This window comes from Fukomys damarensis, unplaced genomic scaffold (assembly GCF_012274545.1).
Source record: "Fukomys damarensis isolate Sample0158 unplaced genomic scaffold, DMR_v1.0_HiC HiC_scaffold_39, whole genome shotgun sequence".
NCBI lineage: Eukaryota > Metazoa > Chordata > Mammalia > Rodentia > Bathyergidae > Fukomys > Fukomys damarensis.
The window spans coordinates 47,141,410-47,168,119 of NW_022900951.1; the positions used below are offsets into that span (position 1 = coordinate 47,141,410).

Genomic DNA, 26,710 nt, shown 5'->3' on the forward strand with positions numbered 1-26,710 from the left:
GTTCTAACTAATTCTAAGGCCCATACTAAATCTCTACTCACATTTTAGTTTCTCCTTTCCTAGTGTAAGCACTAGTCTTTTCTGTATATTTCTTTCTGCAAGCCTCTGGCATGCTCTCATACAGTGCCATAGACTGAATAGCCCATCTTAGTACATAATTTTTTGGATACAGAGAAGCATGAAGTGATCACTCTTTACTTTGATATTTCTTTCTATTCCACTACCCTAAAGTCTGACATCTCTTGTTATATTCTTAGAAATTTAAACTGAAGACAAGACAATATTTTTGGCAGTATTGAGAAAATTTATCCCTGCAGGACTCTTACAATGTATCATAATTATTCATGTATGGAGAGATTACAAAAATCTCATGTATATGGAAATAATAACTCTCATGGATGTAAACAATTCTCTTGTCAGTCTCAAATGCTTAGCTCTTCTAATCTTGTAAACTGAATTGTCAGGTGTGAACTAAACTTTCATCTTAAGTTATGTTGAAGGATTTTAGCTTGACTCCAAAATGAATGACAGTATTTCTTGAGGTGAAAAGCATTATTTAAAGTTCAGCAATCCCTTCTCCATATCAGCGTTTTCTTTCTGTTAAAGTAAAATTAAATTTAGTACTTCTGATTCAAAACAGCACATGTAGTATGATCACATTTTTGTACAGTTATTTCCAGGGGTCCAGAAACATACAGAGATCTGAAGGGAAGTCTATCTAAAGGTGATGACAACTATTTCTGGGTGGTGGTACAATTTGAAGGTGATATTTTAAAATTTGTACTTGTTCATACTGATTAAATTCTCTAATGGGCATTTTATTTTACAAACACAATTTCTTTTTTTAAAACAATTTTTATTTTTAAAAGACTGAGTTAGATTATAAATCTCCTCTTGAATATTTCATGCTCAAAACCAAACATGCAATCTTCCCTTACCAAAACAGTCTGCTCAGATGCTCCATCTTATTGACTAGAATAATATCCAGTTATACAAGGCAAAAACCTTGCCTTGACACCCCCCCGCTCTATCGTATAGCCACTCCATTACCAAATCTTGTCAAATATATCTTGGTATTTGTTCACCTCTCTTCAACTTAATTTCCCCTAATCTGCACTAATGTGACTAACTCTTGACTGGCTGGCCAAAATCTATCCCTCCCTCCTCATCCTGTCCTTTGGCTTCAGGCAGCATGATCTTAAAAAAAAAAAATCCAGATGTCTGGTTATGTTAACCAACCCCCTAGGGCTTCAACAGCTATCCATTTTTAAAATAAAGGCACAAATTCCTTATCACTATTTTTAAGAACTCATTTATGTCTTTTTTGTTTGTTTGTTTGCTTTTTGAGACTGGATCTTGCTATATAGTTGAGGCTGGCCTTGAATTCACTATGTAGTATTCCCTATTGGCCTCAAACTCGCAGCAATCCTCCTGCCTCTCAGCCTCCCAAGGGATGGGATTACAGGCGTACACCACCATGCCTGGCCCTATCTAACTTTTTAGATTCCATTGTGCATAGACTCTTTGCTCTCTTCACTTCAGGAAAACTAGTCTTCAGTTCCTTCATGCACCCTTCCTTATATAGGGCTTTTACATATGTTGTTCTTTTTGTTTGGAATCATATTCCCTCCCACTTTCACCTAGTTAACTCCTACTCATTCTTCAGATTTTTGGCTTAATCATTACTTTCTTATGGAAGCTTTCCTTGACTTTTACTTGGTCAAATTTACCTAAATGTATGGTATCATCATTTATCTTTCTTTTGTAGTTTTTATTTCAGTTTTAATTTTATATTTATTTATGCAAGTCTGTTAATGTCTATCTTATAAAAGTATAAGTTCCATAAGGATAAAAATCACACTTGAATCTACTCATCAAACCTATGTCTAGCAGAGGGCTTAGCCACAGTAAAGGTCTTGGTACATGATTGCTATGCAAACACAAAAATCTATGAAAGGCTCCAGAACAGTAACATGCAAGAACATTAGTGAGATGGGCTCTCTATACAAAGATATAATCAACTGAACCTAAAAAATACAAAGATAGTTACCACATACAGGGTACCTAATACGTAACACTTGTAAAGATTCTGCTTTACATTTAATCCTCACAGCAATTCTGCAAGGCAGGTATTATCCCTGTTTGGAAGACATAAAGACGGAGGCAAAAAATGATCAAATGACATGTTTAAAGTCACACAACTAGTAAATGACTGAGCTGATACTGGAACCCCAAGTATGTTAAAGATCTTTACCACTTTTTTTATTGGTACCAGGGATCGGACTCAGGACCCTGCACTTGCTAGGCAGGTGCAGTGCCACTGAGCTAAATCTTCAGCCCAGATCTTTACCACTGTTACTCAAACATTATTTTCTCTTTACCCTTCCTCTAATCATCTTCCCATGTACTACAATTAACTACTACCCAACTATTCAAATAAAAGCTTCCATTCACACATTACTCAGAGGATTTGTCACTGATTGTACAAATAAATTTGTTTTGAAACCTGCCTTTAAAGGCTTCCAGATTTTACAGTGGTGATATTGTCTGTATATTGGTCAGTGCCAGGAATTAAATACACACAGCCACAAGCAAATACATTTTTTACTGGTTTGGGAAATCTAGGATTTGAAAAATTTTTATACAGTATTAACAATAAATGTTTGCATACTTTCACACACACACACACACACACACACACACACACACACATGCACATAACAGACACAAACATCACAGACACACATACATCTTTTTCAATTATGAGGGTTCAGATTCTAAGCCTTACCATTTTAACAGGTTTACTTATTTTTAAAAATTCTTACTTAAAAAACAGAAAAGTACAAAATAAAGTAAGGCCCAAATGCCACCTTCTAGCATTTTTATATCTGTCTATGTATATGAATATATATGTAAGGTATATAATTTTGCATAAGTTATATTATACTATATATGGTCTTCTATACACCTGCCTTGTTCCCACTGTAGAATGCATTGTAGATATCTTTCTGTATTTCAATTGCATGGATACTTGACTAAAGCCACTTGCAACAAATGGGGATCTCTTTTATAAACTCAAGGTATCTCTTATATTGTAGCTTACCCAGCTTTAAAGTTCTTTTTCATACTAAACAAAGATAGCTAAGATAACTTACTGCAATGATGATGTGAAACAGGATAGCTGATAGAATAATCTAAAATAAGGGTCAACAAAACCACATCTTTTCATAAAATGCTTCTTAATGGCACAAAGCCATTTGCTTACATACTATCTAATGCTGCTTTTTACACTACAACAGACCTGACAAGTTGTAGCCATTTAGCTTGGAAAATCTAAAATATTACGAGCTGGACCCTTCCTGAAAACTTGCTGACCCTTTGTCTAAAAGACAATTTACTCAAAGACAAGGCAAATATATATAAGGATAAAAATATGTAATCAAGTCACACCATTTTCTCATACTTTTTTGTTGTTCTTGTTTTTTCCCTTTCAGTTTTTTAAGACAGGATCTCGTTATGGAGTTCAGGCCAGCCTTGAACTTCCTAGGTAGCCCAGGATAGCCTCAAACTCACAGCAGTCCTTCTGCCTCAGCCTTCTGAGTGTTGGGTTACATGTGTGTAGCACTACACCCCGTTTTCTCATAGTAACTGTAACAACTGGCCTAAGTAAAATTGACTGTTATGGTTTTAGTGCTCATAAATAGAGGATGGGGTATAAACAACTTACTTCATATACCTTGTTCCAGTTTTCAATCTCTACTTTTTGTTGACTTTGTTTAAGTTGGTTTAAACTTGGTTTAATAAGAGAATTTCCAACTGTTTCCTTTGTCCAGTCATCCACCAGCTTGTGTAAATCATCAGTGAACATTCCTTTTTTACTGGCTGGAGATTGCTGACATGATGTTCTATTGCTTTCTGCACACAGTGGATCTATATAACACAAAAAACAAACAAAAAAACGACAAAAAAACATGAAAACCATGAAGAGGAATTATACCTGATAAACAGATAACTCTCTTCTTTAGCCAACAGTACAATTAGCAGAAGCACACACAGGGTACAGGTTGGGTGACCAGATATTACAGTTTACCTGAGGCAATCCTGATTTAAAGCTGTTGCCCTGGAGTAATTACTAACAGTATGCCTATCAGTCTCAAAAGCTTCTTATTGTTTGAACACCAAAGTAAATGGTTACTTTAAGTGAAAATTAGTATAATAAACATAATTTCCAAAAATAAGTATAAATTTTAATCTTTGTATCAATTTTCTCAGGTAGATAGATACTTAGATGAGTCAACCAGGCGTGGTGGTGCACACCTGTAATCCCAGCACTCAGGAGGCTGAGGCAGAAGGATCACTGCGAGTGTTGGGTCAGTCTGGGCTACACAGTGAGCTCAGGGCCAGCCTGAACTACAAAGTGAGACCCTGCCTCAGAAAACAAACAAACAGAAAAGAATCACAGAGCTGGAAGTTTAGCTCAGTGGTAGAACATTGAACTAGCATACAGAAGGCCCTGAGTTTGATTCTTAGCACCAAAAAGAACCAGAAAGTTAAAAATGGCCAAAGATACTGAACCATTTTTCATATATTTATTGGTCATTTGTATTTCTGAGAAGTGTCTGCTCATTTCAGTTGCCCATTTTTTTGACTGGGTCTTTTATTGGGGGGGGGTTGTACTTTTTAAAATTCTTTATGTATTGTAGATATAAGTCTTAATGTGCCTGATTTCTTACAATCAGTTACCAGTAGAGGCAGGCCAAGACCTCTAAAGGAAGGGCCCTTGTCAATGTACCATGCGGATTTTCAACAAACAGCTAAAATTATACTTTATTTTCTACTAATATTTGTTTGTTCATATTAAAATTTAAAAATAATGTGCATCTAGAATAACAGAAATGAAGACACTGGAGGTTTAATGAGCCTCATGAGTTCTGGAGCATAAGCCATTTAAATTAAAGAAATTAATTACAGATGATTCTGTCAGTGCAAAGTTTCCTAATCTGAATATTACTCTGTGTTTTATTACACTAAGTCTTATATCAAAATTTAGTTCTATTACTCATGCTAATTAAAATAATTCTCATAGAAAAGATTAATAGAGTTCTAATTCCTCTGATTTATAAACCAACAATTTACAAAGTGGGTCTAAAAACAATTTTAGAGAGTACAGTTGTGGAATTTAAATACAATAACATTTCCAGGATTTAATTAGACAAGAATGTGAACATTTCTTGCACATTATGGCCATTTTTTGAATCATGAAAAAAATACAGAAAATGTAAAAGATCAATAAGCCAACCAGGTACTTTTTTTTTTTTTTGCTATCTTTGAAACAGGGAAATGGGGACACAAGCTAAACAAATAAGGTTATATGCTGGGGACAGAATTCAGATTTCCTGACTGTTATTGTTAAGTCAGTGTACTTTCCACTATGCATAATATACTAAATAATAAACTGAAAATAAGATGAAGAAATTGCTTAATAAGGAAGAACATGATAATCTCTATGATTGCTTATATAGTCTGTGATTCTTTATAAACACTGCAATACTGAAAGACTAAATTCAAAGAGGTTGAATATTAAATGGAAACATTAGTGAGAACTGCTTAAGACTGTAATGAGTTAACTGGGACATTAACATGTAAGAGTTTTATGACAATAATATATACTAATTTCAACCAACTGTGATACAGCAGAATAACATATGAATCTTATCGGAATTTCTACTTTTCAAAGGCTTAAAAATCTTGAGGCACACAAGTAAGTTTATAACAAAAATATCATTTTTTCTGGTTATCCCTCTGCACATTCACTTAATTCTCTCACAACTTAATGAGGAAACAAATAGCACAACAAAACAGGAAGATTTCAGAGCTAACACCTTTATGGGTTAAAAAGATAACTAGAAATATTATTCCGGCAGTTTTGCCCACTTAATTTCTCTTAGGAATATTTTTGTGTGTACTCCCTTTGTCTTCTAACAAATTCGTTGCAGAAAAGTAGGTTATTTATTTATTTATTTTGCAGTACTGGGGGTTGAACCCAGGACCATTACACTGAACTATATATCCCCAGCCCATTTCTATTTCTTGTTTTAAGACAGGGTCTTGCTAAGACACTAATTTGCCCAGACTGAACTCAAACTTGCAATTCTCCTATTTCAGCCTCCCACAGCATGAATGGTACCTTTAAACGTTATTCATTAAAGAACATTTTTGTACTAAGGGAAAACATAGGATCAAGACATGTATACAATTTTATTGGAAGAAATTATCTGGAATATTAGATTGGTAGTCAGTGATGGTTGCTGCATAATAGCCAACAAAGGGAGGAAAAAAATATTAACAAGTCAATTACCATATTTAAATAGAACAGGGGCTAGGGTAATAACACTCCTAAGTAAGCAACTGAAAATGCTCCACACATACATATACACACACATACCACTCCAAAAGTTTCTACAAACAATTGTCATGTAATAAGAAAAAAAAATGAGAGTTGAATGTTCTTCAGCCTAACTATACATACGGTATAGGAATATTTATTTATTGATTGAAATATTCATATTATACTGTAAAAGACCACTTAATTTAAGTCAGGTATGGTGATATATGCCTGTAATTCCAGCTACTTAGGAGGTTAAGCAGGAAGATTACAAGTTCAAGCCTAGCCCAGGCAAATTAGCAATTTAGTGAGACCATCTTAAAATTTAAAAAAAAAATTTCAAGGGTGGGAATGTAGCTGAATTTGAGGGCCTTGCGTACGCTCCCCAGTTAGGGATATAGGATGTGACCACTTAAAGTTCACAAGCAAGAAAATGAGTACTTAGCAAATGCGGTTATTATAAGTGGTACCAAAATTACTTATTAACTTTAAAGGTACTCATTAATATTCATTTTTTACTGATGGAATAAAACCAGAATCAGTCCTTGGTGCTCTATTTTGTTTTCTCCCCAAGACAATGCCTATATTCAAGTAGTTTTAGTGATTATCCCACTGCAAGTGTCTAACATGTCTCTCTCTGTTTTCTTTTGTTTCTGGAGACAGAGTCTCTCTCTCTCTCGCTCTCTCTCTCTCCACAGTTTTATACTCAATTACCAAATGTGCTTTTCTCCCAGGATATCAAGAAATCATTCAACTCAATATACCTAGTGTTGGGGCAGGGATTTTGGCTCAGAGGTTCCACCACCTGCCTCACAAGCACTAGGGCCTGCGTTTGATCCCCGGTACCAAAACAACAACAACAACAACAACAACAACAACAACAACAAAAAACCCTAGTGTCAAACCTATCATGGTCCTGGTGTGACAGTTCATCTATATGTAATATTTCTGTTAAGGATACCTCATTTTCTTCAATATATCCAGATTCAGATCCACAAACATGCACATATATAATTCATGGAATGAAAATTCACCCTATTCATTTATTGTATATTCTTCTGTTTTTTTGTACTGGGGATCAAACTCAGGACCTTGCACTCGTGAGGCAGGTGGCGGAACCACTGAGCTAAATCACCGGCTATTGTATATTATTTCTACAATTCTCTAAACTCTTAATTATCTTATACAGTTTTCCATACTTGCAATGATCTAAATGAACTTACTTTCTGACTCTAGCCAATATATTCTTCACACTACCATCAGATTAATACCAGTTAAATGATACTTTCAAGCTGGATGTGGTAGCGCATACTTGTAATCCCAGCACTCAGGAGGCTGAGGCAGAGGATGGCCTCAACTTTGAGGCCAGCCTGGGCTACATAGTGAGTTCAAAGCCAACTTAAGCTACACAGTGAGACCCTGTTTGAATAACAAGAACAAGAACAACAACAACAACAAAATGCCATTTTCAGTATTTTACTCCTCTGCAAGAAAGGAAAGGAAAGGAAAGCAAAGCAAAGCAAAGAAAGGTTCTTTAATGCAAACAATGGATTCTAAACTTGTTTAGGAGGCAAAGTCTTGGGCCAGGGATCTAGCTCAGTGGTTCCGGAGCCTGCCTCTCAAGTGCAAGGTCCAGAGTTCGATCCCCGGTATCACCGAAAGAAAAAAAAAAAAAAAAAAAAGAAGGAGGCACAGTCCTTGGAAATCATGCTTTTCTCGATAGAACAAATATATTACCTTATTATTTTAAAATAAACATTATTAAGCTTACCTATGTAATTGTGTGTTAGATCAGATACATTACCTTACATTAAATTCTAGAATAGACAAGTTGTAGCAAGTTTGTTTTTTGTTTGGAGAAAGTATGGAAGAAAAACTTTCTAGGGTAAGCCTTCCATTTCACCTGTACGTTGTACTGTCTTTGTCCAAAGTCTTTCATTTTGCCATTTGCATGCCTTAATAACATGCAATTCTACCTGACAATACTTTCCACTTAACTTTAAACTTGCCCATTTATGCTTAAAACCAATTCAAATCCCATCTCGTCCATAAAGCATCCTCAGACCATTATCCTCCTGATAATCTTCCATTTACTCCCCTCAATCCACTGTGGACACACTTTGTAGCTTTGGAGTCAGACAGACTTGGATTAACTTACCTACTGGTATCATAATATAGTTTCTTTCCCTCACTAACTACAGAATCCTTACCCATTAGAGACAAACACTGGTACCTATACACCTTGCAGAGTTGTTTTGAGGATTAAGAACAGGTACAGTATGCAGTGTGATTATCTTTCAGCACCCTCAAGACTACCCATTCTTTGACTTACTAAAGATCTCACAGGTGTCAGTATACAGATGTATTCGTGGCTAAAGTTTATTCCGATGAAATGATACACAGTGGGGTTAGGAGAAAATATGAGAGTCCAGAGAAATTTATGCACAGAATTCCTTATGCTCTCTCCCTATGGTAAGGGTAAAACATGAGCCTGCTTTTTACTCTAGAAACAAAAACAACAAAAAATACAGCAACAGTTGTACAAATTTCTGTCCAGGGAAGCCCAATAGATACTTGGTTTTCATTAGAGGCTGGTCATACAGGCAAATACCAAAATTTCATACTCTCCAAAGGAAAACAAGCAGCATAAACCACATTATTTGTACCAACAAACTGGACAAAAGTAAACAACTTACCATTTAGGGAACAGAGGGAAAACAAGTTCCCACACATCAGGCAAGGGCCAAACTTGCAATTAGGCCTTTCCAAATATACTAGTCTGATGCCTCATATTAACTCTATCCTGCAGTTTGGCACAGTGCTCATACTATAAGTTATACACATACATTGTAGATACCATAATATTGCAAAGCTGTGCATCAAGTTATATTTCCCCAATGAGAAGGGGACAAAGAGATGGAGGTAGTGGAGGGAAGGGGAAATAAAAAGAATTAAGATGTACTATGTACATGTACCAACTGCCACAAGGAATGTAATATTTATGTACTGTAAACATACACTAATAAAATTTTTTTTAAAGTTGTATTTCCCACAGAATGGGTATAGTTGTGGGCACAGAAAGAAGACTGTGATCTGTGTGTGTGTGCTGTACAAAATGGCTTGATAAGTGTTGTATGGTCAAATGGGAAATGCTGATTTTAGTCATACAAACATCAGTTTCTAGGCTGCAGATGTAGTTCAGTGATAGGGCACTTGTCTAGCATGTGAGAAGCTCTGAGTTCCATACCCACCACCACAAAAAACAAACATAGCAAGGCATGGTGGCAACACGTCTGTAATCCTGTCTGAAAAGCAGAGGCAGGAGGCTCTCGAGTTTGAGCCTAGCCTGGACAACTCAGCAAGACCCTGTCTAAAAATAAAAATTAAAAAGGGCTTGGGGGCACTGGGCAGCGTGAGTGCAGAAGCGCCCTAGACCCTGAGTTCCTAGCTCCACGGGTCATGCCCGCTGCGGGTCCCACCCATCCCGGACAAGGAGGCAGTGGCCACAGCCAAAACGGAGGAGCAGAGCAGCCTTGCTGCCAAGCTGCGGGTGGAGCAGCGAGGGCCAGGCCGGACGACGGTGCAGGCATTGGGACAAGGCCGGGCGAAGGTGGGTCCGCCACAAGGCTGTGATGAAGGATGAAGATGAGTGGAAAGAATTTGAGCAAAAAGTGGTTGATTACAGTAGACACAGAGTGCAGCCCATGCAAATAAGTGAAAAGGAAGAAGATGATAATGAAAAAAGAGAAGATCCAGGGGATAACTGGGAAGAAGGTGGAGGTGGTGGAGGTATAGAGAAATCTTCAGGTCCTTGGAACAAAACAGCTCCGGTACAAGCGCCTCCTGCTCCAATAATTGTTACAGAAACCCCAGAACTGGCAATGACTAGTAGTGTGTATAGGCCTCCTGGGGCCAGGCTAAGCACAATAAGGAAAACCCCACAAGGACCACCAGAAATACACAGTGACACAGTTTCCATCCTTGTAGTCCACTGCCAAGCATGTAGAAAGCCGGAACAGGTAGTTAAAATGAATGCTACCTGGAGTTAAATGACCACATGGGGTACATCTACGTCTCACTTAGGGACTTGAATTTTAAAAGTAAATAAGATGGGAAGAAATATAAATGACATCGGATAGAAATTCTTTTGGGTGGCTTTAAAAGTAAATCCCAGACTTTCTGCTTCTTTGAGAGCACAGCTGGCTTGAATTTAAACCTCCACTTGGACTGGCTCCTCTACTGTGTGGTACAAAATGTATAAAGGACCTCTGAAAGGGCAATGACTGACCACGCTCATCTTTCTTTACCTGATCTGACCTGATCCACTCCCACAAAGCAGAAATGAGAAGTCATGGTCATGAGAACTTTACTTGAATGAGAGAATTGTTACCCTTATGCATAAAGACATGATCAACTAATTACTAAAAGTAAAAATGAGTCTTAGGAAGTCATTACACAGCTTCTTTCCAGTTGTCTTCTAGTTGGTCCCCAAATAGGTTTCCAGTTCATACTCTAGTAGAAGATGAGACCATAGAGCTGTAGTACAGTATTATGTCTTCTGTGCAATTAAAGCCTTACAATGGTTTAGTACTGATTTTATGTACCATTTCTCCCTTCCTGTCTCTCCCCCAAGATTCTTGGGTAGAAAAGGGGTAGCTTTTTTTTAAAAAGGGAGAACATTTTCCAAAAACTAGTGGAGAAATATTTACTGATTACATTTCTTTTCCCTTAGGGATAAAGAAATGAAGAAGAGCTTTGAAGTAGTAAAACACAAAAATAAAGGTAGGGATGAGGTCTCAAAAAACCAGGCCCTTAAACTTCAGCTAGACAACCAGTATGCTGTGCTTCAAAACCAGAAATGCAGCCACACATAGTACAATTAAGGAGTGGTCTTTGCTAACCCCTCTAAGGTAACTAGACCACAGCTAATCACCATGAACAGCCATTCATCATCTGATCTCTGTTGGATCTACAGCAACCAATGCAGACCATGCAAGTGACCAGCCTATTGCACTATGGAAGTTTAAATTGTCACAACTGCTCTTTATGTATATTGGATTTAGGGGGATTTTCATTGTTATATGTGTGAACTAGATGCAATACTTTTTTCATAATCACTCTGCAAATACAAAAAAACAAAAAAAACAAAAACCCTGCAGCCAGTGGTCATTTGGAAAATCTTTTCATGTTCAGATACTGAGCCTTTGTAAGGGTTGACTACCTCAGATTTGCTGCCCTCTTTGTGGACTTCATGTGGATCACAACTTCTGGATAAGAAGGCTATAGCTATAAGTGTCAATGTGAACCCTGAAACCAGCTCCACTGGATTCCTATCAGAAATCCTCCAGAAAGTCAGCCATCTGGGTTCTGATCTGCTGTAAAAGATGAAGATTTAAGTGACCTTAATGAACCTGTCCTGTGCCCTACCCTAAGGAGTACTCTGTAGTAAGCTGTGGCTGTGTTAGACTTTTGGAACATGCCACTTTCAAAAGAACTGATGTGTTCAGATCATCTGAGTAGGGCTGTGATTTATAATTTCTATTTTTAGTTATAGTCTGAGGTAACTACATATTAAATTCTACCAAACTTGGGTCCACCAAGTGGGAAAGGGGGTGGGCTGGGGGAATAACTGGTTTCCTTTAGTAGTTTTTTTATTTGGATAGTGCTTTTTCTGTGTTCCACAGTAAGGCCTTTTTTGCTTTGACTTGGAATAAGTTCTTTGACAGAGCATATTGCTTGGTTAAGTAACCTGAAGTATGCATTCGAATTGTGATGTCTCATGAATTTGCCAATCCCTAGAGTGCAACCAAATAGCCTTTGATGTAAAGGGCAGCGGATGCTGGAGGCTCTACTTCAGGTGCTGCTACAGCCTCCTCTAATCAGGTCTAAATTGTATAGTAAACTGCTGTGGGAAAGAGTATGGCTTCTGCTCAGGCTAAGGCAGTGGTGGTGAACCTATGGCACGTGTACCACAGCAGGCTGTTTATCATTGAATTCTCTAAAAGGTTTGCCATCACTAGGCTGAGGGATTCACTAACCTGTCCTACAGATTCAAAGCCACACAAGCTAAACCTCACCTAGCACCTATTTCAGTTTCATGGCTTTTGTGTGATTTTTGAGAATTCCATATAAACTTGTGCCCAGATTTTTAAGATATTAGCCATTCTGTAGATGCAGTGCTTGCCCCAACTAGCTCTGTCACCAAGCCTTGGTGTCTTCATTAGTGTACATTTGGAAAGGCCAAAGACACGGGTATAACACTTCTGTTTTTAATAACTGCAGATTACAGACTATCCAGTAGTATATAGTCCTTACAAGGGACTTGAAGCTCCTCTGGATTGCTGAACTTTTTTTCCATCTAATGAGATAGCCTAGCAGTTTTTCCCTGGTCTGGTATGTTTGGTTCAGCAGAAGTATTTCATCATAGTAGTGACCACTTGATGAAGAGTCTGGGTTTCTTTATAATAAATCCCTTTGCCAAATGCAGGAGTTGCAAACATGCTACTGGCAAGAGTAAAGCAAGTGGGTAAGTACAACTAACAATCCTGGTGTTGGGCATTTTCTTATAGGATTTCAGTCTTGAACATACTGGTGCAGGAATCAGACTCCTAGGAGACCACACACGGTGCCTCCTGACAGCCCCTGCTGGCCACTGTGGGTAGTAATGTTGACATTATTTGAGGTGGCAGGTATGATGCCTGCCTTAGGGTGTATTTGGGTGAGTTGTCAGGGGAGTTTGTATGATTAAGTGAAAATTAAGAGATTCTTGTGAAGCTGAAGGCTTCATTTGGGAACCAAAAACAAGTAACCTCTTGCACCTTGAGTCACATATTTTCCTTAAAAAGTATGGATTGTCCCACAAAATTTTGTTGGGGGTTATATTATTAAGAGGTGGAATGATACAGATATGAGGTTTTATTTAATGGCACACTGTACTGGAAATCTGAAGACCTATAGCAGATTTAAATTCCAGCTCTTATTATAACTTTTTAAGATTGTGACATTACAAAAATGCACCTGAATCAAGTTTTAATATACTGTATGATGGGTGGATAAGGTAGTCCATTGTATCATTTCTTTCTTTGGATTCTCAGGCATGGTTTGGCAGTGAAAGAACTCTGTAACATTAACAAATTCAATAAAAAGTAAATAATATGAAAAAAAGGGCTTGGGATATAGCTAAGTGATAGAGCACCCCTGGGATTAATCCCTAGTATCACAAAACAAGTAACTAATTCCTTCACCATAGAGCCACCTATGTTTTTTAATGTGTTGATGATATGAATTCAAAATTTCAGAAAATAAAAATAATAAACATTTATATATATGTATGTATATATGGATATATCAATCACAGGATAACTAGAAAAGTACCACATGCCCAAGGGATACTAGAGGGCCCAAACCACACACATGCACATCATTAACTGACAGTCTAGACATGCAAAGAGGAGGCAAAAGAGATCCTGTTGGAAAGTAAACGCTGGGTCAGACTAGAAAATGGACTGAAGTTTGAATGGGCTTACAGACCCACACAGCAAAGAGCAGACAATGTAAGCCTTTATGGCTTGAGGTATTTGGATTTTTTTCCTTTGTTTTCATTTTGAGACAAAGTCTCACTCTGTAGTCCAGGCTGGCCTTGAACTCATGGCAATCCTCCTGCCATAGCCTCCTCGGTGCTGGGATTATAGGCATTTACTACCACGCCTGGCAACTTGAGTGAGGTATTTGGACACAACCCCTGAACTTCGGCTGATACTAAACAATGCACACATACAAGGTATTCCTAGAAAGCCGGGCTTAAAAGGAAAAGCGAGGGGAAATAATTCAAACTTCAGGATAATCAGGTTGCATATATTTACTCCACACAAAAGCTGGAAAGAGTTCATGGAACAAATATATGGAGATTCTGAATAGTAAACAGGATTCCAACATTCATATAAAGTACAAAAATACCCCCATTTTACCCTCTTTTTCCATACCCATCATATTGCTGCTTGCTAGCACACAAATGACAGAGTGGTGACAGAGTCAACAGCAAAAATGGAAGTTCACGGGAGCCAATCTGAGGGATAGAACGCCCCATGCAAAGAACCAGTATAATTTCAACTCATGAAAAAAATCCAATCAACAGATAGTAATGTCAAGATGATACAAATGTTAGAATTGTTTGACAAAACTTTAAAGCAGCTATTTTAAAAATGTTCGAGTAAGCTGGGTGCGTAGTGCATGCCTGTAATTCCAACTACTCAAGAGGCTAAGATAGTGGGATCACAAATTCAAGTCCAACCTGGGCAAATTAGACTCAAAATAAAAAAATAAAAATAAAAAGGGCTAAAACTGTAACTCAGTGGTAGAGTGCTTAGCTAGCACTCATGAGGCCCTGAATTTAATCCCTGGTACTATCAAATAAGAAATAATGAAAACTCTTGAAACTAGAGGCAAAACAGTCGCAGCAAAGAAATAAAGGATACGAAGAACATAGTTAAAACAGAACCTATGGGACAATATAGGATAAAAACAAGAGAACTAAAATTTGAATCATCAGTGTTCCAGAAGAATTTTAAAAAAGAATGTTTTTTAAGAAGTAATACTGAAAATTTGTCAAATTTCACAAAGTACATAAGCTTACAGATTCAAGAAGCTCAATGAGCCAGGTATGGTGGTGCCTACATGTAATCCTAGCATGTTGAAAGGCTGAGGCAGGAAGACCTCAAGTTCAAGCCTAGCTTGGTAACTTAGCTTACTTAGTCTCAAAATAAAAAGTGAAAAAGACTGGATGTAGCTCACTGCAAAGGCCCTGGGTTCAATCCCCAGGACAACTAAGGGAAAAAGAAAAGCACAATGAAACTCAAACAGGAATAAACAGAGACACTGATGTCCAGATACAAAATAATCGCTGAGACTGAAGAAAAAAACAGCTAAAAATGAATTGAGGATAGCCAGGGGCCATGGCACATGCTTGTCATCCCAGCACATGGGAGGCTGAGGCAGGAGGACTGCCAATTCTAGGCCAACCTGTGCTACATAGTGGGCTCAAGACTAGCCTGGATTATATAGCAAGACCTTGTCTCGAAACAAAAAATTAAAGAGAAGGAAAATTTTGAAACTAATCAGTGAAAAATAATGCATTACATTTTTTCCGCCTTGAGACAGGGTATCATTATGTAATTCAGGCTGGCCTTGAACTCACTATGTAGCCTAGGCTGGCCTGGAACTTGTAGTGATGCTCCTGCCCCAGCCTCCCTAATGCTGGGATTACGGGTGTGTACCATTAGACCTAGCTTAATGTATTTCTTGTTCGGGAAAAAAGATTCAAATTACTATGTTTTGAGTTCTTTTGTTTTGTCACAAAGGATGCTAGAAGACCTGGCATAACATTTTATAACTGATAGCATAGAATTTCATATAAAGCAAAAATAAATATCCTTCAGAAATGTAAGTGAAAAAAGATACTTTCAGATAAAACATAGAAAATCTGTCACTAACAGACCCGCTCTAAAACAAAGGCTTGGATGTCTTCTCAATTTTATTTTGTATTAGTATGTTTACGACACATAATGATTACATTCCTTGTGGGGTGTTGGTACAGGTACATAACAGATCTTGATTATATGTCATCCTCTCCTACTCTCTTCCCTTTATCCTCCCCCATCTCTTGATCCTCTTCCCATTTGCAAAAATCAATCTCCCTATTTCCTATTATCTACCTTTTATTTTACTCTTCATTTATATTTTAGGTTTCTCATATAAAAGAAACCATGCAAAACTGAAGCTTGTGTGTCAGATTTATTTCAAGTAACATTATGGTCTCGAGGTGCATCCATTTACCCACAAATGACTTGTGTATCCTTCTTTATGGCAGAATATTAATTGTATATACCACATTTTCCTTATGCATTTATCTGTTGATGATTTAGCTATTATGAATTGTGCTGCTATAAACATGGGTATGCATGTAACAAAGCTCTAAATGCTAAACCAAACATTTCTGCTAGAAAATAAAATAGGCAAAACTCTGAAAGGCATAGACATAGCAAGGACTTTCTGAACAGAACCATATTTTAAGCATAACAAATAACATCAATGGCTGGGGATTTAGCTCAGTGGTGCCCCTGCGTGCCTGGTCAAGTGCAAGGACCAGAGTTCAATCCCAAGTACCAAAAAAAAAATAACATCAAGAATCAATAAATGTAGGGGAAAGGAAAGAAGGGAAAAGAAAAATATGAGAAAAGGAAAAAAATGGAAACAAAGTCTTTGTAAATAAGGAAGGGTGGAGGGTGTGAAGGGAAGGCAGGGGAATGGGGAAAAATAAGAACCAAGATACATCATGTAAAGGTACAAGATCCCAATGATGAATGTACTGTATTGTATATGTAAAATGCACCAATAAACTTAATAAAAAAAAGAGTAACAAATATATTTTCAAGATTTATACAAGTTTCATGACCTTTTCATTACATGCATACCAACCACTAAGTTTCATAAAGTCCCATTCTAGATAACTGGAGAAGCACCCTATATGTCTCCAGATATTAATCTTTTCCTAATCTAACCCCTAATTCTTTTCTTTTTTAGGTCATGCTTTTAGTACATGCCCTTTATAGTCATCTTGAGGAGTGGGTACGTGTATATAATACAACTTGTTTCTTTTTAAAATTTTTTCCCCTTCCCTTGACCTCCCTCTCCCGCTTTTAATTCACATTTCCTCATTTTCATTTTTGATGATTATATTACTCCTGTTTATGGTATATAATTTTTACATTATTTGAGGTTATTAGTGTCTTATAGATAGCATATCTTTATTCTACTTATTGCCCTTTACCCACCTCCTCTCCCCTTGACCTTGACATGTTGGACCCCTTTCCATTTGTAAGAGATCCATCCCTTTGTACCTTTGTATCCATCCTTTATTATTCTCTGTACTTTGCTCTACTCAAATGAGAGATACCATATGATATTTAAGATTGTGTGACTGGTTTATTTCACTCAGCATTATATTTTTCAGGTGCACCCATTTTCCTACAAATGGTTCAACTTTATCTTTCTTTATAGCTGAGTAATATCCCATTATGTATAGATATATTTTCTTTATCCAATCATTTGTTGGTAGGTATATAGGCTGCTTCCAGGAGTTAGCTACTAGGAACTGAGTTGCAATAAACATTGGTATGCATACATTGCTGTCGTACGATGTCTTAAGCTCTTTAGGGGAGATACCTAGGAGGGGGGATAGCTGGGTCATATGGAATTTCTAATTTCAGTTCTTTTAGGAATTTCCACACTGATTTACATAATGACTGTACTAGTTTGCATTCCTTTTTCACCATAGCTTTGCCAGCATTTGTGAGTTTTCTAATTTCTCGGTGATTACCACTCTTTCTGGTATAAGATGGAATTATAGTACTGTTTTAATTTGCTTTTCTCCATTGCTGTCTGGGAAAGCAGTGTGGTGCACAGCCTGAGCTCTGCCCTGAGGAGGCCATGAGTGCTGGGGTCTGGACCTCACATGACAGAGAGCAGAAAGGCCATCATTCTGAGTCCAGGAAGATGGCTCAGTGGTGAGAAGCAGAGAGAGACCCTCTCCTATACTTGTTAAAAATTGAAGCTCATTGAGGGAGTGAAGAAAATCACTCCAAAAAAGAATCAGCGAACCACAGTGTCTGGTGAGTTTTTGGGATCAGCAACTCCTACTGAAACTTGGATTCCCTTGGGAGGAAGGGCTGTTCAAACCTACAATAAAAGTTTGCAGAGTTCAAACCTGAAGGACAGGGAGCTCAATTCCAGCCTCACAGCCAGAAACTGGACTGATTTAGTAGACTGTTGCCAGCTCACTGAGATCAATTGACAGCAGAGACACACCTTAAAGGGAACAATTTTACTTTTCTTTTTTTGTCTTCTCCTTCTCCTCTTCCTTCTTCTCCTTCATTTCTCACCTTTCTTGTTACTGCTTTTGTCCTGTTTTGTGTTTTCTTGACTGCTTTTCCTTTGCCCTCACCAGTTTCCCAAAGTTTACATGATCTACCTACATCCTCTAGCCTTACCTCTAACTGTTCCCTCTTCTTCTATTTCTCTATCTACCCCCACCTCCTTCTAACTCTTCTCCCCAGAGGGCAAATTCACCGTTTTGAAGGGCTTATTTACTGCAAGCATATTTCTGGTTGGTTCTAGATTTTGATATATAACCACAAGCCTCATTCATGGGGCTAAAGGTGACAGATTCATAATTACCACAGTTTATCAGTTTCTAAGTGTGTTTGATGCTATTATTGATGCTGATTGTATTGCTCGGGCTAAAGTGACATGATTGGTCTAGTTAGTAGTCCTTCCCTGTATACCAAATCCAAGATGTCCCAAGGATCACTACAGACTCAAAACTGAAAGATTGACCCAGGAATTAAACCAAAAACATCATCAACAACAAAAAAGACCAAAAGAAGACCCAAATCTCACCAAACAGACCTGACAGCTCACCAAAGGCCAATCTAGGCGCCAATGAGGGAGAACAATCTGAAAGTCAAAGACCTGGTCTCCCTGAATTGATAACAAGGGAAATAACAAAACAAATGAACTAGGCTCTAGAAATATTCAAAGGAGAAATAATTTGCCAGATAACTACAGAGATGGAGACCAAAATGGAAGACATGCTAAGAGACACTAGAACAGAAACAGACAAAAAGTAGAGGACCTCAGGAACATGATGGAAAATAAATGACCAGCATAAGAAAAAAATGGAATCCATGAAGCTAATTCAAACAGATATCCAGGCAAATAAAAATGCCATTGAAATTATACACAGCAGAATGAGCCAATGTGAAGACAGAATATCAGATTATAGGAGACAGGATTGTGGTTACAGACCATGAAAAGAGAGATTTCTTGAAAATACTAAGGGACCATGAGAAATCAATCCAGCAGTTGCTAGATGATGCAAAGAAGAATAACATAAGATCTATCGGAGTCAAACAAAAAGGACAAAGTACAAACCACATAAAAAATATTCTTTATAGAGGTAATGGCAGAAATCTTCCCAAGGAGGGGGAAAGAATTAGACATACAGATAAATGTGGCCTGCCTTGCAATTGCAAGGACCCGAGTTCAATCCCCTGTACCAAAAAAAAAAAAAAAAAAAAAAAAAAAACTACAACCAGGCACATGATAGTCAAGATTCCAGAAATTCAACAGAAGAACAAAATATTAAAAGCAATTAGATAAAAGAAACAAATAACATAGAGGAAAGCCCATCAGAATCATAGCAAACTTCTCAACACAAACCCTCATCAAGAAGAGCCTGGAGTGATGTATTTCAAGCCCTAAAAGAAAACAACCTCCAATGCAGATTAATGTAGCCTACAAAACCATCTTTCAAATCGATGGGGAAGGCCAGAAATTTAGCTTAGTGTTTCCGCCGCCTGCCTCTTAAGCGCAAGGATCCAAGTTCGATCCCCAGTACCCCCCCAAAAAAGAGAGAATCAAAATGATAGAGAAATAAGATATTTTCACAACAAAGAAAACCTGAGAAACACATTAATACCAATCCAGCACTCCAAGAAATTTTAAACAATATCCTAGAAAAAGACAAGAATTCATAGGAAAATAGATACATATTGAGGATATACTGCTAAGCAAAATAAAGAAGTCACACATGTGTAAATACCGAATGGTTTCTCTGGTGTGAATAAACTCTAATAGTACATAAGATCCTAATGAGGTAACTGACAATTTGAAATAGGAAGAAAAGAGCTAAAGGTGTAGGGAAAGTGGGAAGGGTAGGGGAAAGGTAATAAGGAAAAGGAAACAAATAGGAGAAAATGAAACAATGGAAGTAAAATGTTTGCAAATGGGGAGGAGAGGAGGGGGTGAAGGAAGGGCAGGAACAAGGGGAAAATATGAGAACCAATTGGAAAGAGCCTATCTGCCCATCAAGTGGAAACTGGATGAAGATGTGGTTTTTCTAAAAAATGGAGTACTACTCAGCCATAAAGAATGAGAAATTAGATTCATTCATAGGAAAATGGATACATATTGAGGATATACTCCTAAGTGAAATAAATAAGTCAGACATGTGTAAATACCGAATAGTTTCTCTGGTGTGAAAAACTACAATAGTACATAAGATCCTAATGAGATAATTGACAATCTGAAATAGAAAGAAAAGGGCTAAAGTTGTAGGGAAAGTCAGAAGGGTAGGAGAAAGGTAATAAGGGAAAGAAAAAATATGAGAAAATGAAAAAACAAATAAAATGTTTGTAAATGGGAAGGGAAGGTGGGGGTGAAGGGAGGGCAGGGACAAGGGGAAAAAATGAGAACCAAGTCCTGTCATGTAAAGGTACAAGATCCCAATAATGAATGTAACTGTACTGTATACCTAAAATGTACCAATAAACTCAATGAGGGGGAAAAAAAAAGAAAAAGAAAAGAATTATAACTTCACGAACCCCAACAGAAAGAAGCCATCAGGCAAGGGAAGAAATTAAATGGAAATGGGCTGGGGATTTAGCTCAGTGGTTCTGGTGCCTGCCTCACAAGCACAAGGGCCCGAGTTCGATCCCTGGTACCAAAAAAAAAAAAAAAAAAAAAAAAAAAAAAAAGAAAAGAAAAGACAGAAAGAAAAAAAGAAATTAGAAAGAATGGAAAAAATAAAATAGCCAACAACAGGACAAAGCCATAACAGTGATAAATCAATACATATCAGTTATGTTTAAACTCTTTAATGAAATAGAAAGGGGAGCAATACTTTCAAATTCATTCCTGGAAGCAAGCATCACCTTGATCCCCAAAACAGAGAAAGACCCAACCATAAAAGAGAGCTATAAGCAAATCTCCCTAATGAACAGAGATGCAAAAATCCTCAATAAAATACTGGCAAATAGTGGAGAAGTGCTGCAGATTTAGCTCAGTTGCGCCATGCCTGCCTCACAAGAGCAAGGTCCTGAGTTCGATTCCTGGTACCAAACAAAACAAAACCACAATGCAGAAGATCATTAAGAAGATCATACACTCCGACCATGTTGGATTCATCCAAGAGATGCAGGGAGGGTTCAACATACACAAATCAATAAATGTAATACACTATATTAACAGAGCCAAGGACAAAAAGTATATGATCATCTGAATAGATGCAGAAAAAGCATTCAACAAAATCCAACATGCATTCATGATAAAAACCCTTCAGAAAAAAGTCGGTTGTGGTGGCGCACGCCTGTATTCCCAGCACTCCGGAGGGTGAGGCAGGAGGATTGCTGTGAGTTTGAGACCAGCCTGGGCTACATAGTGAGTTCCAGGTCAGTCTCAAGTACATAGTGAGACCCTGTCTCAAAAAACAAAAAAACAAAAACAAACAAACAAAAAACCCTATGGAAAACTGAAATATATGGTCTTTATCTTAACTTGATAAAAGACATATAGGAAAAAATCAACAGTCCATCAAAGAGAAAACAACACCCAACATCATACTGAAAGGTCAAAAACTGAAATCCTTTATGCTAAAATCAGGAATAAGACAAGCATGTCCACTATCACCACTCCTGTTCAATATAGTTCTATAAACATTAGCCACAGCTATTAGACAAAAGAAAGAAATAAAAGGAATAAAGATAGGAAATGAAGAAGTTAAGTCGTCACTATTTGCAGATGACATAATACTGTATATAGAAGACCCCAATAACTCCACCAAAAGTCTTCTAGACTTAATTGACAGATTCAGTAGAGTAGCTAGATACAAGGTCAAAACTAAAAAATTCAATAGCCTTCCTATACACAAACAACAGACTCACTAAGAGAGGAACTGGAGAAACAAATCCTTTCACAATAGCTAAAAACAACAACAACAAAACAAAACTAGGAATCAATCTAATGAAGGAAGTAAAAGACCTGTACTCTGAAAACTGCAGCACTCTGAAAAAGTAGAGATTGAAGAGGATACCAGAAAATGGAAAGACATCCCTTGTTCTTGGGTAGGAAGAACCAATATAGTGAAAATGGCCATACTTCCAAAGCCATTATTTAGATTCAGTGCAATTCTTACTGAAATTCCAACAGCAGGGGCAATCCACTTTCTGGTCACGCTTCTGTCTCTCCTAGAATGAAGCTATCTTTCTCTCAATAAATTCTTCCTACTCTTAACCTCCATTGTTCCTAGAATTTACTCTTTTATTTTAGAGACCACAAACTCATGTTTCAGTTATCTAGCAGGTTTGGAAATTGCATCTCTTCCCCTATATCATTTTGGAGGTCTTCTATGGAGATTACTGGTTGGAGACTCAAAGCTATAGGCCTACCCAAGATGACAATGCCTGGTCATTATAGAAGGCCTATCAAGGGCCTTTAGATAGATCCTCTTAGAGTAACTCTGACTGCTGATCACAACTATGACCCTCTTCAGCTGGATGTAGCCAGAATGGTCTTCACTTTTGCCCCCTCACAGCAGTTAGGGTTACTACTTTAGAGGGGGCAATATTGTAGATAGGTAAATTAATGAGATATCTTGCAGGCAGTTAGACAGGGCTGGACTTCATGGAACCAACATGGAGGACAGTCCAGAAGCCAATATGGAGGTCCATCAATATTTATTCACTGAAAGCCAGCACTGTAAAAGAAGAGAAACTACCATACCCATGAATTTACCCTAAGGATGAATAGCAGTGATTCATATTCTAAATAGGCATCATTCACCTGGGTGGGGGACAAAGATCTTCCAAGAAAGATCCTTGACCCACCCCTTACCAACAAAAATCCTTGCTCATTCCTTGTACACCTGCTATGTGACTTGTTTTGCCACTGGATCCCTATTTAATTAATATTACTTAAGTGACTATACTTGTTATAACCTTATTGGTTGTTCATAATTTTGCCCACTTGTGATTTCTCACTGGATCAGTATTAGCTAAGCAACTATACTAGTAATCTTACTAGTTGACTATACTTTTGTCCCACCTTGAACCTGCCTCACCTCATGGCTTTGTCCCATAAAACACCTTTGAGACATTGGGTGAGCAGGCAACACACTTTCCGGTCTCCCTTCTGTCTCTTAGACAGAAACTATCTTTCTCTCAATAAAGTCTTCCTATGCTTAAAAAAACCAAAAGAAATTTCAACAGCTTATTTCATAGAACTTGAGAAAACAATCCAAAAATTAATTTGGAACCAGAAGAGACCTAGAATAGCAAAAGCAATTCTAGGCAACAAGGACAAGTCAGGGGAGTATCACAATGCCCAACTTGAAACTATACTACAAAGCTACTGTGATAAAAACAGCATGGCAAAAGGCAAAAAAACAGATCTGAGGATCAATGGAACAAATTAGAAGATTCAGAGACAACTCCAGACATATTCAGCTACCTCATCTTTGACAAAGGAGCAAAACATCTTCAATGGATAAAAGGTAGCCGTTTAAACAAATGGTGCGGGAAAAACTGGGTTTCAGCTTGCCAAAGATTAAAACTAGACCCATATCTCTCACCATGCACTAAACTAAAATTAAAATGGATCAAAGATCTAAATATTAAAATAAAAAACTTTTTAACAACTGCTCCTCAAAGTTCTGCTATCTACAATATTTAAAGAACTCAAAAAAATCAGACTTCCCAAATTTAAAGACACCATCTAAAAATGGGCATCTGAAATGAACAGACATTTCTAGATAAAGAAGTAGAAACAGCAAATAAACATGAAAAAGATGTTCAACATCACTGGTTATTCAAGAGATACAAATGAAAACAACACTGAGATTCCACCTCACTCCAGAGAGAATGGCTGCTATCAAGAAATCAACCAATAGCAAATGCTGGAGGGGCTGTGGGGAAAAAGGCATACTGCTCCATTGTTGGTAAGAGTATAGATTGGTGCAGCCACTGTGGACATTAGTATGGAGATTCTTCAAAAAACTAGGATTAGAGATCCGATTTGACCCAGCTATTGCCCTGCTGGGTATCTTCCCAAAAGAATTAAAAGCAGCATATCACAACAATATAACTGCACCCATGTTTATAGCAGCATAGTTAGTAATAGCTAAATCTTGGAAACAGCCCAAATGCCCATCAACTGGTAACTGGATAAAGAAGATGTGATTTTTAAAATAAAATTGAGTACTACGCAGCCATAAAAAATGATCAACTACAGACATTTGTATCTAAATGGATCCACATTGAGACCATACTCTTAAGTAAAAGAAATAGGCCACACATGTGTAAATATGGAATAGATTCTCTGGTGTGAGGAACTAAAGTATAAATGAGGTCCAAAGTGTATAATAGATAATGTGAAATGAGAAGAAAAAGTTCAAAGAGGAAGGGGAAGTAAGGGGAGGTAGGGGAAAGGAAAGAAGGGGAAACGTGAGAAAACAAGGAAAAAACAGAAACAGTTTTTTGTAAATAGGGAGGGATAGTTAGATTCATTCATAGGAAAATGGATACATATTGAGGATATACTCCTAAGTGAAATAAATAAGTCAGACATGTGTAAATACCGAATAGTTTCTCTGGTGTGAAAAACTATAATAGTACATAAGATCCTAATGAGATAATTGACAATCTGAAATAGAAAGTAAAGGGCTAAAGTTGTAGGGAAAGTGGGAAGGGTAGGGGGAAGGTAATAAGGGAAAAGAAACAAATAGGAGAAAATGAAAAAATGGAAATAAAGTGTTTGTAAATGGGGAGGGGAGAAGGGGGTGAAGGGAGGGCAGGGACAAGCGGAAAACATGAGACCCAAGACCTGTCATGTAAAGGTACAAGATCCCAATAATGAATGTAACTGTACTGTATACCTAAAATGTACCAATAAACTCAATGAGAAAAATAAATAAATAAATAAATAAATAAATAAATAAATAAATAGGGAGGGATAGAGGGGTGGAAAGGAGGGAACAGAAATGGAGAAAAAAGAACCAAGATATATCATGTACAGGTACAAATTCCCAGGGATGTCTGTGATCATAATGTATACCTAAAATGTACCAATAAACTTAATAACAATTTGCATTTCTCAAGTGGCCAGAGATATTGAACATTTTTCATACTTTTTTGTCATTTGTACTTCTTCCTTTGTGAAGTGTCTATTCATTTTACTTGTCCATTTATTGATTAGGCCTTTTATTTTAGGTGGCTTAATTATTTTGAGTTCTTTATATATTCGAGATATTAGTACTCTGAGGAATAGCTGGCAAAGCCGTCTTACCATTCTGTAGGTTGTCTCTTCACTCTACTAATTGATTCTTTTCCTATACAGAAGCTTTTGAATTTGAAATAAACCCATTTTTTTGTTCTTGCTGTTATTTTTTGTGTAACTATGGTTCTGTTTAGAAAATCCTTTCTAATGCCTATGACTTAAAGTGTTTTACTTCTTTTATCTTCCAATAGGTTGTTTTAATGTTTAGATATTTGATCCATTTTGATTTCATGCAGCACATCATCAGAGAGTCCAGCTTCAATCTTCTGTAAATAGCCAATTTTCCTAGCACTGTTTGTTGAACAGGCTATCCTGCCTTGAACACATGCTTTTGGCCCTTTTGTCAAAGATAGTTTAAGTTGTCTGGGGATGTTTTTGTAACTTTTATCCTGTTTCCAATGGATCCATGTGTGTTTTTATTTTTTGTTCCAGTACCATGCCACTTTTATCACTGTTGCTTTGTAGTATAGCATGAAGTCGGGTATTGTGACGATGCTCCTTTGCTCTTGTTGCTCAAGATTGCTTTTGCTATTCTGGGTTTCTTCTGGTGCCATATAAATATTAGGATTAATTACTCTATTTCTTTGAGGAATGTTCATATTTTGAGTGGAATTGCATTAAATTTGTATATGAGTTTTGGAAGTATGGCCATTTTGATTATATTGGCTCTGTCTATCCAGGAACAGTGGTATCTTTTCAGATTCTGATATCCATTTCAATCTCCTTTTTCAGAATACTGTAGTTTACATTGTAGAGGGCTTTTACTTCATTGGTGAGGTTAATTCCTTGGTATTTCATCTTTCTTGAATCAACTTGAATGGTATTGCCTTCATAATTTCCTTCTCATCGTGTTCCTTATTGGAGTACACAAATGCTAATGATTTTTGTGTGTTTATCTTGTATCCTGCTACATTGCTAAAGTTGGTTATTAATTCTAAAAGATTTTTGGTGGAGTTCTTTGGGTCTGCTATATAGAGTGTCATGTCATCTGCAAATATAATGACAATTTGAGTTCTTCCTTTCCTATATGTATCCCTTTAATTTTTTTCTCTTGCCTGATTGCTGTGGCTAATGTTTCAAATACTTTGTTAAATAGAAGTAGTGACAGTGGGCATACTTGTCATGTTCTTGGAGGCAGCCAGTCTTTTTTTTTTTTTTTTT

The 26,710-nt window shown here is 37.2% G+C and overlaps 1 protein-coding gene, 1 long non-coding RNA gene and 1 pseudogene across 8 annotated transcripts in view; 2 read left to right on the forward strand and 1 right to left on the reverse strand.

Moving 5' to 3' along the window:
- The window catches only part of LOC117284747, a 59,983-nt gene that overhangs the window by 28,015 nt on the left and 5,258 nt on the right, over window positions 1-26,710 (forward strand). Inside the window, exons 2-3 of the long non-coding RNA XR_004515854.1 lie at window positions 16,964-17,008; window positions 17,834-18,051. This is a non-coding gene — a long non-coding RNA (uncharacterized LOC117284747). The remainder of the gene's footprint in view (window positions 1-16,963; window positions 17,009-17,833; window positions 18,052-26,710) is intronic.
- The window catches only part of Wnk3 (WNK lysine deficient protein kinase 3), a 210,387-nt gene that overhangs the window by 686 nt on the left and 182,991 nt on the right, over window positions 1-26,710 (reverse strand). For 6 of the 7 annotated variants that reach the window (XM_033760394.1, XM_010610742.2, XM_010610741.2 and 3 more), the window contains one exon: window positions 3,728-3,930. In XM_033760394.1, coding sequence (XP_033616285.1) covers window positions 3,728-3,930 — 203 coding nt within the window. The remainder of the gene's footprint in view (window positions 1-3,727; window positions 3,931-26,710) is intronic. The other variant, XM_010610743.2, reaches the window with a different exon arrangement.
- On the forward strand, window positions 10,014-11,268 carry LOC104852913 (annotated as a pseudogene).